Source organism: Pan troglodytes, chromosome 10 (assembly GCF_028858775.2).
Source record: "Pan troglodytes isolate AG18354 chromosome 10, NHGRI_mPanTro3-v2.0_pri, whole genome shotgun sequence".
Taxonomy (NCBI): Eukaryota; Metazoa; Chordata; class Mammalia; order Primates; family Hominidae; genus Pan; species Pan troglodytes.
The window spans coordinates 76518654-76534229 of record NC_072408.2 but is presented as its reverse complement, the minus strand read 5'-3'; the positions used below and the strand labels follow the sequence as shown (position 1 = coordinate 76534229).

The 15576-nt window shown below is 38.6% G+C and overlaps 1 protein-coding gene across 21 annotated transcripts in view; it reads right to left on the bottom strand.

Moving 5' to 3' along the window:
• The window catches only part of RAB3IP (RAB3A interacting protein), a 186153-nt gene that overhangs the window by 27682 nt on the left and 142895 nt on the right, over positions 1–15576 (bottom strand). For 18 of the 21 annotated variants that reach the window (XR_010148077.1, XR_010148078.1, XM_054663400.2 and 15 more), the window contains one exon: positions 3145–3240. The exons of the other annotated variants lie outside the window; for them this stretch is intronic. Coding sequence is in view for 12 of the 18 variants with exons in the window: in XM_054663400.2 (XP_054519375.1) it covers positions 3145–3240 (96 nt within the window). In the remaining 6 variants the exon portion in view is untranslated. The remainder of the gene's footprint in view (positions 1–3144; positions 3241–15576) is intronic. 21 annotated transcript variants of the gene reach the window in all.

Sequence of the window (15576 nt, the reverse complement as noted above, 5' to 3'; positions counted from 1 at the left end):
TAAAGCATTTTTATTGTTTTACCTTTTAAAACTTGTATTTACAATGTATGTTAGCACATTAGTATGTCCATTAGCAAGTGTGTATAATTTATAAATACGCATATATGTTCATATAGAACACTACCTATATGTGCCTAGCACATAGAGAACTCTCAATAAATATTAGTTATCTTCATCATAATGCAGGTAACATGCTCAAATTTTTCTTGTACTGATCAGGTACAGGATCAAAAAGTTTGGTATCTATTGATTTAGCTAACAAACGATGGTGGCTTGGAAGGCAATGTGCTCTATGTCCTGGAGGTAGCATCAAAAGACTTAACTGATCACTTGAGTGTGGAATGAAGAAATAAGAGGCCCCAGTGATGACTTCTTTTCCGTGGTTTGACACAAACAGAAATGCCATTTATGATTTTCACAGCAGATAAAGCAAGAGTTAGGATCATGAATATGAGTGCCTGCATTGTTCATTAGCCTCTCTGCCTCACTTTTCTTCTCAGATAAAATGATAATAATCTGCCCTATATGCATCATAGTATTGTTGGGAGAAAACTAGACATATCATAAACATTTACTAAAACTGGCTTATAAAACATAAACATCTTAAGACTACTATCTTTTTTTCTCCATGTAAGATATAGACTGCTTTGTATTCTTTCAACTGACTTAATTTTATATTATCTCAAAATTGGAGGCGTTAGAAGAAAAACATAACTTTTGAGGTTTATTAAGTATTTGATACTTTTAAAACTCAACTTTGCTACATACAAAGTATAATTATATTGAAGATTAGGATAATAGACTCCTATTATACATGTCAGACTTACCAAAACTGTGCATATTGAGTTTATTCAGAATAATCTTTAATTCCTAAAAAGATATGCACACACACACATATAAAGTGCAAAAAAAGAATCTTTTCCTAAGACAATGGTAAACAGATCATGAAGGCACAATTAAGACCAAAGAAAAACTCTGAGCGCTTTTTCCACGATTCATAAATAATTGGTTCGAATACAACTTTCTTCATTACCAAAATCATCTTTAATCAATGTACTTTGTTTTCCAGAAAGTAGCCACAGTGTCAATGCTAACAGCCACCACTGGGTTAGAAAAGGTTAGAGACTCCAAACTATATTTTTTAGATATGCTTTTTCACTAATTGCCTAAGCTGCATTTCTGGCCCTTCACATCCTGCTACTTACAGGGAGAAGTTTCTTTCTGTTTTTTCTACTTCTATTTCATGTAACAGAACATACATACATGTGCAGATGGGTGAAACTAAGCAGGGCTAGCTAAATTAAATGCAAGTAGTCAGGAAATCAAAATTAACATAAATAGCTTAATATATTTGCTTTCTTACCTAATATCCATATCACTACAAAATTTTCTTCCAGTCAGACAATACTGGAAGAAAAATCTAATGCTTCTGTATAACCTTCTATTCAGAAATGTAACAAGTCACATAGCTTCTATTCTATCTCTTTAACTTTCCACTCTTCCTATCCTTAAATTTATTCTCCTCTCATCTCTGATGACTAGCTAGCTAAATAAATAAACAGATTAATTTTAAAATGTTCATGAAAGAAAATGACCCCAAAAAGACAGAAAAGAAGGCAAAGGGGTATGGAGCAGAGAAGGCATGGAAAGCCCTACATGTCTAAAGACATTCAGGGCAATGTTACTTGTAATGATAAAAGTTGTGGAACAGGCACCTAGTAGATTATGACTATCGTTACAATTAGTGATGGTGCAGCAACATTAAAAATGTTATTTAGAAAAACACAAAATATTAAATTACAACTAAGTAAGAATACATACATACCTGAGGCTGTGAAATAGATTATGAATAAATAATAACAAAAGGTGATGGAATTTCAACCCCCCCAAGTTTATTATAATAAAAGTTTTAAGAACAAATCTTTAGGAAAAAAACATATATATCGTTAAATGATAATGGCATTAGCCATTCCAGTAACACATCAATGTTTTTGTTAAGGAACTTCTAAAGACTCAAGGTCTTAACCCAAAGGAGACACTTTACGGCAACAGTTCTTACTCATGGAAGTACTACCCTCACCTCACCCCCAGGGGTATCTGCACGCTGTCAAAATGACCGGGGGTATTACCAGCACTTTTCTGAGCAAAGCCTATTATGATGGTTTATTGTGTATGTCAACTTGACTGAATCACAGGGTGCTCGAATATGTAGTCAAACATTATCCTGAATGTTTCTGGATAAGAATAACATTTACATTGGTAGACTGAGTAAAGTAGACTGCCCTCTAGAATGTGGGTGACCCTCATCCAATCAGTTGATGGCCTGAATAGAACAAAAAAGGGTGACGCTCCCTCAAGGAAGAGATTTTTTTTCTCCTTCAGACTCAAACTGAAACATTTGCTCTTCCCAGTTCTCAGACCTTCAAAGTTGGACTGGAAGTGCACCATCAGCCCTCCTGGGCCTCCAGTTTGCTGACTCCCACTGCAGCTCCCTGGGACTTGCCAGCCTCCATAACAGCAAGAGCCAACTCCCTATAATAATGAGTGCCTCTGTCCCTCTCTCTCCCTCTCTGTATCTCTCTATACATGTATATGTATATAGGCTCTGTTTTTCTGGAGAACCCTGACTAAAACACCAAGGACACTAAACGTCCTACAGTGTTAGTGGCACCCCTATGGAGAAACACTGCTCCAGTTAGGTAGAAATTTTTCCTGGTGGCGGGCTGGATATAAAAAGTATGCCTTCTTACAAGTAGATGTGCCTTCTAACATTTCTCAAATCATCCCATGTAAGATGACTATCTCAAAGAGTTTGCCCTCTTAGTTGTACAGTCATATGTAGTTAATCTAAAGTAGCCCGTAAATACTTGGTAAAATAAAAATCAATACTAAAATTTGCCTCCTTTCTTTGCACACATACATTTTTAAATAATCTGATACTGGTGGCCCATAGATGTTTTTTATTTCTTTTCACATCATCTTAAGTTGTAAGCTCTACATTGCTTAAAGATTTCTCTTTTGCTTAGAGGACTTATAAATATACATGAAGCTAAGCAAATCTTTTTCAAGATTCCCTCAAAATACAATTTTGTCAATATATAAAAGTCAAGATGTTGCTGTTGGCCAAGATGTAAATAGACCAACCTCAAATAGACTAGCTGTGAGTTCTTCCAATTCCTGTCCAAGTTGATCTCGCACTTTTGAAAGCCTCTCACATTCTTCATCTTTTAACTTCAGTTCCTAAGAGAAATTGATAATTTTATTTTGGATCTCCATAGTTTGAAGTTAGATTCAGCAGACTATATAATCTTTACTAATAAAATTATAAAATATGAATACTGTCACTTCCGACAATGTTCACATTGAAAGTATTTATCTAGCACCTGCTATGTGGAAGACAATCAGGCAAGTCCAAAATTACAGAAAATCCCAACTAACAAATTAAATTTTCACATTTCTTTCATAAAATATCCAAAAATTAAAAATATACATTATATATATAAAATATATATAATATATATTACAGGTGAAAATAAACAAAATGACTTAATTCTTTTTTTCCTCTAACTTTTTGCTATACATATTTATTTCCATCAAGTAAGGAATTTAATTATGCATATTTCAATAAAAATACACTTTTTTTATGTTTACTTTAAAAGCTATTTACTTACAGGTAACTTCATGTACCATACTGCAACTAACCTAAAATATCTATTAGGAGACTATATCCATTAAACAATGTAACCAGATATAAATGATGCATATTTGCATTTAAAATCAAGAAAAATGTTACCAAAAATCACATTCTACATTTATATTCAACTCCTCACCAGGTCACATATAGATGTTTTAAAATTCCTTTATTCAGCTATTAAGCATATGCAATTTTGTATGCTTAAGTAGCCCTAAACTAATCTTTCAAACATGGGGGGGGGGGGAATCTAAGCTCCTTACATATTAGTCACAATTAAACTAATAAAATAATGAGTTAGTGGTGTTATAATTGTGGTGGCAGTATAGTCTTTTAATCCCCCAAAGATAACTCCTAAAAACCAGATATACCAACAGGGATATGAGAAGATCTCAATGAAACTAAGTAAAAGAGAATCTCCATAATTCTCAGAATACTAAGAGAATGTGGATAAACTGCTCACAATGCATGATCACCAGATGTACAAAAGCAGCAGGAAATTAAAGCTACAACAGAGGTACCCTACAAAGCAACAAAACCCAAAAATCACTAAGAAATACTCCACAAGCACAGGACTCTATCTTTGGAGAAAACTCGGAGAGCAAATCTAAGAATAAACGGAGAGAAAGGAAAAGGTTTTCACAGGCTCCAACTTGCAGGTGACTGCAAAAACCTGTATAGTCAGTCCTATAGGCAGCAAAGAGTGCTACGAAGCTCTAAACCCTCAAGCATCTTAGAGGAGTACGTAACAAAGAGCCCTCACCAGAAGGACGGAGTCTCACCCTAAGGGGAAAAAAACTCGGAAGTCTCAAACAAAACTGCAGGGCAATGAAGATAGGGAGAAGGAAGGATAAGATATAAAGAGGGAAGGGAGTGGCAAAGTTCCAAAGGAAACAGTTGACAGAAAATACTAGAGAGAGAAAATAAGTATCCTATGATGGGATGCTAAGCATGTAAAGCTCTCAGAAACAGTGCACTGGAAAAGAAAAACCTTTTTGACCAAGGATTACCTACGAGACAAAGGAGCTACACACACACTCCAAAAACAACAGAGGAGAAAGACCTTCAAATGTAAACTGATAAAGCTATCCTGATTTATTCTTTCATAGGAATCTCTTCCTAATAGTCCAGGGAAATCCAGATCATTTAAACATGGGAAACAAAAATATGTAAAGTTATCACAATAATAAAGTTAAATACAAAGCCAAGTCACCTACAAGGGAAAGAAAATCAGACTGGTACTGAATTTCAACAGCAACATTTATGTTAGAAAACAATGAAGTAACATTTTTAAGTTACTCAAAGAAAAAAATGTGAGCTGAGTATTTTATATCCAGCCAAAGTGTCCTTCAAGTGTACAACCACAAAGTCATAAACCTGTAAGACCTTAGAAAATCTCTCTCCTATGAGCTTGCCTGAGTGCACCAGAGAATGTTTCAGATTAAAAAAACAAAAAAAACAAAACAAAAAAAGTGGATAAGCTGTAACATGATGGACTGGGGTAAGAAGAAAATACATCTAACTTTAGAACTAAAACTAAAAGATGGGAATATCAAGAGAATGAGAAGACAAGACACAAACTGGGAAAAAAATATTTGCAAATGACCTATGTGATAAACTACTGTTATCCAAAATATACAAAGAACATTTAAAATCCAACAGTGAGAAAAGAACGACCCAATTAAAAACTGGGCAAATGACCAAAACAGACACTTCACCAGAGAAGGCAGATACACAGATGACAAATAAGCATGTGAAATGATGATCAACATCATATCTTATTAAGGAACCACTAATTAAAACAATGAGATGGCTGGGTGCAGTGGCTCATGCCTGTAATCTCAGCACTTTGGGAGGCTGAGGTGGGCGGATCACGAGGTCAGGAGTTCGAGACCAGCTTGATCAACATGGTGAAACCCCGTCTCTACTAAAAATACAAAAATTAGCCACGCATGGTGGCGTGTGCCTGTAATCCCACCTACTCAGAAGGCTGAGGCAGGAGAATCACTTGAACCCGGGAGGTGGAGATTGCAGTGAGCCGAGATCGCGCCACTGCACTCCAGCCTGGGCGATAGAGCGAGACTCGATCTCAAAAAGAAAAAACAAAACAAAAAAACAATGAGATACCCTGCATACCTACTAGAATGGCCAAAACTCAGAACACAAGTTAGTGGTGTTGTAACTGTGGTGGTAATATAGTTTTTTAATCCCCCAAAGGGGGATTAAAACTGGTAATATCAAATGCTAAAGAGAATGTGAACGAATAGGAACTCTAATTTATTGCTAGTGACAATGCAAAATGGGAAAGCTACTTTGGAAGATAGTTTGGCAATTTCTTACAAAGCTAACCATACTCTTATCATGGGATCCAGCGATCACACTTGTTGGTATTTGCCTAAATTAGTCAAACACATGTTCACACAAAAACCTGCAAACACATATTTACAGCAGCTTTATTCACTCATAACTGCCCAAACTTAGAAGCAGCAGGTGGCCTTTACTAGGTGAATGAATACACTGTGGTACATCCAGACAGTGAAATATCATTTTGTGCTAAAAGAAAATGAACAAGCCATGAAAAGACATAAAAGAAGATTAAATGCACATTACTAAGTGAAAGAAGCCAATCTGAAAAGGCTACACACTATATGATTCCAACTCTATGACAATCTGGAAAAGGTAAGACTACAGAGATGTTAAAAAGATCAGTGGTTGCCAGGGTTTTTAGGGAGGAAGGGATGAGCAGGCAGAGTAAAGAGGATTTTTAGGTCAGTGAAACTATTCTGTAAGATACTATCATGGTAGACACATGTCATTATACCTTCATCAAAATCCACAGCATGTACAATACCAAGAGTAAACCCTAATGTAAACTATGAACTTTGGGAGACAATGTGTCAATGGAGGTGTATTAATTTTAAGAAATGTACCACTCTGGTAGGGAATGCTAATGGGGGGGATGCTGTGCGTGTGTGGAGACAGCAAGTACATGGGGACTCTGTACTTTCAATTTTGCTGTGAACCTAAAACTGCTCTAAAAACTGCTCTAAAAGTGTCAATTTTTTATAAATGGAGATAAAGCTGACAAAATGGTATAAAAATGATATAAGCTCAAGGGATGTAAAATAACACATATTATTTTTAAAAACCAAAAAAATTATAAGAAAGGTGAAACTAAGTGTACTAACTTCTTAAGTATTACTTGGAAAAAGAGTTACAACTTGAAGCTCTCAAATCAACTGGGATAAACCCAAGTACATTTATGAACACAGTGATTGGCATTAAGTTAATACTTGTAACTAAAATCAAATGATACAGGAAAAGGGAAGAGACAGTTTAGTATTGTTTATGGCAGGAAACAAAGGTAGTATATAAAGAACTTTTAAGATATATAAATGCATTTGATTAAAAATAACAAAACAAAAATCAAACCTTCCAAAATACTAATTAAAAAAAAAAAAAAGATTTAGGAGGAATCAAGCACACTAGTGCCTAGGCAGCAAGCTTCATCTGCCCACTGACATTGGTCTTGGCAGCAGACCTGAAAGTTACCCTGTAAATTGGCTCCAACCCTTCTGCTACCCAGCCATGGGCCCAGTTTATTACTGCTTACACAAGGACCCAGAAGATTTACCCATATCCCACAACCCAGGAATGATTTGTCTGTCTGAGCCTCCTTGAAGGACCTGTCAGCCTTTGTCCCAAAGCAGGTCCTAAAGGATCCCACTCTCTACTCTAGCCTCTCTCACTACAGTCAGGGAAATGCCCCACCTGTGCAGGGAGCTTCTAGGGGAAGCTTGCCTGCCTGGGCTACCCTGGTGGGTTTGCCAGCCTCTGTCCCACAGCAGTGAAGGGGCCCAGACTCGGCTCCAGCCCCTCTCCCTGCAGTTGGTAAACTGTCCCATCCATGCAGGAAATTACTGGGAAGCATGGATGTGGGCCACTGGTGCAAGCTCACCAGCCTCCATCCTACAGCAGAGTGTAAGGGGTCCCAGTCTCAGCTCCAGTTCCTTTTGCTACAGTTGGGGAACTATCCCATCTGTGCAGGGAATTGCGGGGAAACATGCATCTGTCTAAGCAAATGGGACAGGCTTCCAGGTTCGGATCGTTGGCCAACTTCCTCACAGTCAGGGTACCCCTACCTTGAGTCATCATTAGGTATATCCTGGCTGGAGCACCATGTCATCTTCGTGGTAAAAATGGGCTTAAGGCGCCCTCTACCGCTGAAATGGCTGCAGCAGTCACAGGCTTGACAACAGCCAGTCTTAGATCTCTAGATAGGCCCACTGAAGGATGGGCACAAAGTCACACTGCAAAGACTTGAATAAATAACTAATTCGTTAATAAGCAGACATCAGTGTACATCCACAAGCATTCAGAACAATCAGGGAATTATGACCTCACCAAAGAGACAAAATAAGGTACCAATAACAGACCCTAAAAAGATGGAGATGTGTGATCTGTCAGAATAAAAATCAAACTAGCTGTGTTAAGGATCATCAGTGAACTTCAAGAAAATACAGATAAACAATTCAGAAATTTGTCAGAAAAATTTAAGAGAGACGCTGAAAAAAAAAAAAAATTTCCCTAGCTAGAATGTGCAGTGAAAGCAGTGAAAAATGCAATAGAGCTTCAACAACAGAATTAACCAAGCGGAAGAAACGATGAGTGAGCTCAAAGGCAGGATAAGTGAAAAATATACAGGTAGAGAAGAAAAAAAAAAAGACTAAAGAGGAATGAAGAAAGCTTACAAGATCTATGGGATAGCATAAAAAGAGAAAATGTTCGAGTAATTGGAGTTCAAGAGGGAATAAAGAAAGACAAATGGGTAGAAGGCGTATCCAAAAAAATAATAACAGAACATTTTCAAAACCTGAAGAAAAATAAAATCCAGATAAAGGAAAGTCAAAGATCACTAATCATATTCAACCTAAATAAGACTACCCCAAGGCATATTATAATCAAGCTCTCAAAGATCAAAGACAAGGAGGGGATTCTGAAAGCAGCAAGAGAAAAGAAGCAAGTTAACATACAAAAGAATTCCAATATGCCTGGCACCAAACTTCTCAGCAAGAACCTTGCAGATCAGGAGGAAGTAGGAGAATATATTCAGAAAGCTGAAGGAAAAAACAAACAAAAACACCAAGAATACTGTACCCAGCAAAGCCATCTTTCAGAAATGAAGATTAAAAGTTTCCCAGAAAAACAAAAGCTGAAGGAATTCAATACCATCAGAATTATCTTACAAGAAATGCTAAAGGGATTTCTTCAATCTGAAAGAAAAGAATGCTAACATGTAACAAAGAAACTTCTGAAGGTATAAAAATCACCGGCACAAGTCAGTAAACAGACAAATTCAGAATACTCTAATATTGTAATAGTGGTATATTAACCACTCCTATCTTTAGTTATTAAGACTAAAAGACAAAACTATTAAAAATAAGAACTGTAATACTTTGTTAAGAGAGAGACAATACACAAAGATATAAACTGTAACATCAAAAATTCAAAATGTGGGAAAAGAATGGAGTTACATTGTACGTTTTCTTTCTTTTCTTTGAGATCAAAATTAAGTTGTTAGCAGTTTAAAATAACTGGTTATGTTTTTTGTAAGCCTCATGGTAACCACAAAGCAAAATCCTACAATAGATACACTAAAAGTAAAAGGCAAGGTGTCAAAACATATTACTAGAGAAAATCACTTAACCACAAAGGAAGACAATCAGAGAGGAAGAAAGGATCTACAAAACAACTATAAAAGAAGTACCAAAATTGCAGTAGTATGTCTTTACTTATTAATAATTATGTTGAATGTAAACGGATTAAAATCTCCAATAAGAGACGGAGTGACTGAATGAATTTAAAAAACAAGACCCAACTCCATGCTGCCTGCCTACAAGAGACTCAAATCCTCTGTAAGGACATACAGAGACTAAAAGGGAAAACATTCAATGCAAATAGAAAAACAAAAGAAAGCAGGAGTAGCTACCTACACTTATATTAGATAAAACAGACTTTAAGCCAAAAATTGTAAGAAGAAACAAGAGTATTATGTAATGATAAGGGGGCCAATAAAGAGGATATAATAATTGTAAATATATATGCACCTTACATTGGAGCAAATATTAATAGACATAAAAGGATAGACTGTCATACAATAACAGTAAGGAAATTCAGTACTCACTCACTCCCAGAAACGGAAACAACTCAATGGCAAAAATACAAATAACATAATTTTAAAATGGGCAAAAGACCTGAAGAAACATTTCTCAGAAGACATACAAATGGCCAACAGGTATATGAAAAAATGCTCAGCATCATTAATAATTAAGGGACTGCAAATCAAAACCACCATGAGGTATCATCTCGACCCACTTAGAATGGCTATCATCAAAATGATGAAAAATAACAAACACTGAGGAGGATGTGGAGAAAGGGAATCTTTCATACAGTGTTGGTGGTAATATAAATTAGTACAGCCATTACAGACAACAGTATGGAGGTTCTCCCAAAAATTAAAAATAGAATATCCAGCAATTCCACTACTGGGAATAAAATTCACAGAAAAGTAAATCAGTATGTCAAAGAGACAGCTGCACTCCCAAGTTTACCGCAGCACTATTCTCAAACGCTAAGACATGGAATTAACCTAAGTGTTCATCAGTGAATGAACTTTTTTTTTTTTTTGGAGACAGGGTCTCACTCTGTCACCCAGGCTGGAGTGCAGTGACATGATCACAGCTCACTGCAGCCTCAACCACAGAAGCTCCAGCAATCCTCCCACCTCAGCTTTCCAAGTAGCTGGGAACACAGGCATGCACCACCATGTCTGGTTAATTTATTTTTTGCAGAAATGGCATCTCGCTATGTTGCCTAGGCTGGTCTTGAAGGCCTGTGGTCAAGCGATCCTCCCACTTTGGCCTTCCAAAGTGCTGGGATTACAGGCATAAGCCACTATGCCCTGCTGGATTATTTTAAATGCAGTATATATACAAAATGAAATACTATTCAGCCATAAACAAGAATGAAATCCTGTCATTTGTCACAATATGGGTAAGCCTAGAGGACATTATGTTAAGTGAAATAAACCAAGTACAGAAGGACAAATATTGCATGATCTCACTCATATGTGGAATCTAAAAAATTTGATCTCATAGAAGTAGAGCACAGAATAGCGGTTATCAAAAGCTGGGAAGAGTAGGGAGGAGTAGAATGAGGAGAGGTTGGTAAACAGATAAGAAGTTAGTTTAAATGGGAGAAATAAGTTCTGGTGTTCTATTGCACAGCAGGGTCAACAGTTAATAATCTATTATATATTGCAAAATAGAAGAGATTTTTAATGTCTCATCACAAAGAAACAATAAATATTTGAGGTGATGGCAATGCTAATTAGTCTGATTTGATCATTATACAATGTGTGTGTGTATATATGTATATGTGTATGTGTAAATATATATACACCATACTGTGTTGCATAAATATATAAAATTACTACCTGTCAGTTAAAAATCAAACTTTTTTTTAAATGGTAACTTGGACATTACGGCTAGGTTAAAAAAAAAGACTGGAAAGAAACAAAACTAATCACTGCAGTATTTCAAGCAAGAGATATGGATTCAGAGTGGTAATACTGGAGACAAGAAATTTGAGAGATACAGTTGGCCCTCTGTGTACACAGGTTCTGCATCAGCAGGTTCCATCTGCATATTCACCAAACCACAGATCAAAATGTTAAGAAAAAACAATAAAAATACAAATTTGTATAAGACAATACAGTATAACAACTATTTACACAGCATTTATATTATATTAGGTATTATAAGTAATGTAGAGATGATTTAAAGTATACAGGGGAATGTGCATAGGTTATATGCAAACACTATGCAATTGAGGATCTATCGATTTTGGAATCCCCGGCAGGGTGGGGGGGCGGATTTGGAGGACTGGAACAAAACCCCCAGTGGATACCGAGGGATGAGTATATTTACAACTCTATAATCAAGTGTATTTCATCAAATCCAAGACTTCATCATTTTTTAGAAAAAATTTTAGACATTAAAAATATGTTATTAATGAATCTATAATGTTCTTTTTTCCAACTGGAATTTTTATTTTAAACTTATAGGAAGACTCTCTTAAACTGATGAAGACATAGACTTTTATCATATGTAACTGTGCTTTTTTGTGTCTTTCTGTTTTGATGTCATATCACAGTGAGATCCTTTTGAAGATATTTAATTTGGTAATTAAGATCACAAAGACGGAACCCAACTCACATAATTCAATTAAATTTATAACACAGCTATGACAAGTTCACACACAAGAAGGCAATGATAAATGTCATGGTTAATGTCTAGCTGACTATAATTTTGACTTTTACTGATTTCAGAGATGTTAGTTGAAAAAAATGTACAACTCAGAATCAATGAAACATCACCATAAAATACATGCTACTTCTCCCCAACTAGTAAACTCCTTAAAGAGAGACATATCTATATTATTTTTGCCCCCTACTGTAATGCTGTTGAGTACTTTGGTTATTCAATAAATATTTGTTTCTGGTTTTCTGCTTCCCCATGATGGTAGATTAGAGGATTTGGGCATGCCTTGGCCACTTGGAAGTCACAAGATAAGGCATAAAAGGAAAACAGCAATCCACCAGAATCACAAAAGATACCCCAGATCCCAGGGAGGAGAATGCTGACAAACAGCCCCCGTGATAGTGTCTGGCTGATAAAAGTGAGTGAAGTCCCAGTAAGTGAGAGAGGCAGAGAACTTCCCTCTGTGATTCACCTGTCCACTGGGGTTCCCTATCCTGGCTGAAGGAGAGCACTTTGTTTCTCCCAATCCCTGGAGTTAACTTGGAGAGAGGCTTGGAGATGCTATGAAGGAAAGACTCTGGGAAAAACTGCAGACATGTTCCCAAATCCAGGACCAAGAGCAGAATGCCATTTTTAATCTGGGCACGTATTAGTCTGTTTTCATGCTGCTGATAAAGACATACCCAAGACTGGGCAATTTATGAAAGAAAGAGGTTTTAACGGACTTACAGTTCCCACATTGCTGAGGAGGCTTACAATCACGGCAGAAGGCGAAATACACATCTAACATGGTGGCAGACAACAGAAGAGAGATTGAGCAGGGAAACTACCCCCCATAAAACCATCAGATCTCATACTTATTCAGTATCAGGAGAACAGCCCAGGAAAGACCTGACCCCATGATTCAATTACCTCCCACAGGGTCCCTCCCACAACACGTGGGAATTCAAGATGAGATTTGGGTGGGGACACAGCCAAACCCTATCAGGGCACATACGAAGTCAGCCATTCTTTGACAATCTGGCAACATGGCCATTCATGCATTTTAGTCTTAGGACAGAGATTGGAGCACCTGTTTTAGAGTGAGGTCAGGGCCTCCACAAGCAGAACTGTGGAAAGTACTGGAGTAGTAGACACTGGAATTGTACTCTTCCCTGTCACAGGGTTGGGGCAAGAGGAGAACTATTACCACAGCAGTTTCTCCTGGGCAGCAAGGCTTGCAGCCAGGGCCAGTTTGGCAACGTGAACTGATCTGCGTGAGACACTGCTGGGTGCCTCAGTCTGTTCCCGAGATCGCGGTGCAGTGGAGTCCTCTCACTCCACCCCAGGGAGAAATCCAGGCATTCAGAGCACCCACCTGCCTGGACCAGCAGCCTGAGCAGCCCCACCTTTCCTGGGCATACACTGTAGCATAGCAGGGCCTTCTCTGCTCCATTCCCAGGAAGATCTCCAAGCATTTGGAGCACCTACTTTTCTTGACCAGCAGCCTGCACCACCTCACCCGTCATGGACATAGATAGTGGTGCAGCAGAGCTCTCTCCACTCCATATCCAGGCAGATCTCCAGGTATTTGGAGCACCCGCTCACCTGAATCAGTAGCCTGAACCACCCCACCCTTTCCTGGACATAGACTGTGGTACAGCAAGACCCTCTCTGGTCCATGCCCAGGCAGATCTCCAGGCATTCAGAGTGCCTGTGCATCTGGTTCAGCAGCCTGAGCTGGCACCATCCTTACTGGATGCAGATCGCGGTACAGTGAGGTCCTCTCCACTACACACCCAAGCAGATCTGCAGACATTCAGGGAACCAGCTTGCTGGATCAGCAGCTTGAGCTGCTCCACCACCCTTCCTGTGCAGATATCCTGGTGGAGGGGTTCCCTTTCTGTTAAATGCCCAAGCAGATCTCCAGGCATTCAAAGCACCTGTTTGTCTGGTTCAGGAGCATGAGTAACCTCACCCCTCTTGTGCAGAAATCTTGGTGAAAGGGGGTATTCTCCACTTCACACTGAGGCAGATCTCCAGGCATTCAGAGATCCCACTCACCTGAATCAGCAGTCTGAGCCACCCCAACCTTCCTGTGCAGAGATCCTGGGGCAGGCAGGTTCTGTCACATGCCCAGGCAGATCTCCAGGCATTCAAAGCACCTGCATGCTTGGTTTGGCAGCCTGAGTTGCCTTATTCCTCCTGTGCAGAGGCCTTGGTATAGGGGGGTCCTCTCTGCTCCACGCCCAGGCAGACCTCCAGGCACCTGGAGCACCAACTCTCTTAGATCAAGAATTTAGGCTACCCCAACTCCCATGCAGAGAACTTAGGGCTGAAGGGGATTCCCAGCTCCATGCCTAGGCACACTTCTGGGTACTTGGTGGCTGCCCATTGGATTCACCGTCAGCAATGGTGTTTGTGCTTGCCATGAGTGAACCTTTGGCAGATTTGCCCAGTCGTTCTCACCAATCATGGCCCCATCCCCCTGGAGCTGAGCAGGGAGCTCAGACCACTGCCTGAGGCAACAGAGTTTCTACCATTAAACAAATATATACCCAGCAGCATTGGCTACAGCTGACTCTTATCGATAAGCATGGCCTACTGACTTGTAGGTCAAATGCACAGCCCAATATAAAACCTGCTGAAAGAAGTGCACAGAACTATAGAAGCAAAACCAAAAGACCCTACCCAGCATTCTCTACAGTCACACCCCAATAGGGAGGAAAAGAAAGGAAAAGAAAAAAACAATTATAGGGAAAGAAAAAAAATCCTACTCACATGAAATTAATTACAAAAATTAGAAGTGCAATCATCTCCAGATGAGGAGAAACCAGTGGAAGAATTCTGGCATGATGAAAAATCTAAATGTAGTAACACCACCAAGGGATAGCACTAGCTCTCCAGCAACAGTTCTTAACTAAAATGTGAACTCAGAAATGACAGATGAAGAATTCAAAACATGAATTGCAAGGAAGATCAATGAGATCCAAGACAGAGCTGACAATCAACATAGAAGAAACTTCTAAAGCAATCCAGGAAATAAAAGAAGAAATAAACATATTCAAAAGAAATCAGAGGTTCTGCGCCAGGCATGGTGGCTCATGCCTGTAATCCCAGCACTTTGGGAGGCCGAGGTGGGTGGATCACCTGAGGTCAGGAGTTCAAGACCAGCCTGGCCAACATGGTGAAACCCCATCTCAACTGAAAATACAAAAAAAAAAAATAGCTGGGCATGGTGGCAGGCGCCTGTAATCCCAGCTACTTCGGGAGACTGAGGCAGGAGAATCACTTGAACCTGGGAAGCAGAGGTTGCAGTGAGCCGAGATGGTGCCATTGCACTCCAGCCTGGGTGACAAGAGTGAAACTGTCTTAAAAAAAAAAAAAAAAAAAAAGAAATCAGTTTCTGGAACCAAAAAACTGAGGTAAGGCATTTGAAAATACAATTGAAAGCTTTAGCAACAGATGGGACCGAACAGAAAAAAGAATTTCAGGGCTTGAAAAATGGTCTTTGGAATTAACCTGGTCAAACAAAAACAAAGAGAAAATAATTTTAAAAAATGAACAAAGTCGTTGAGAAATATG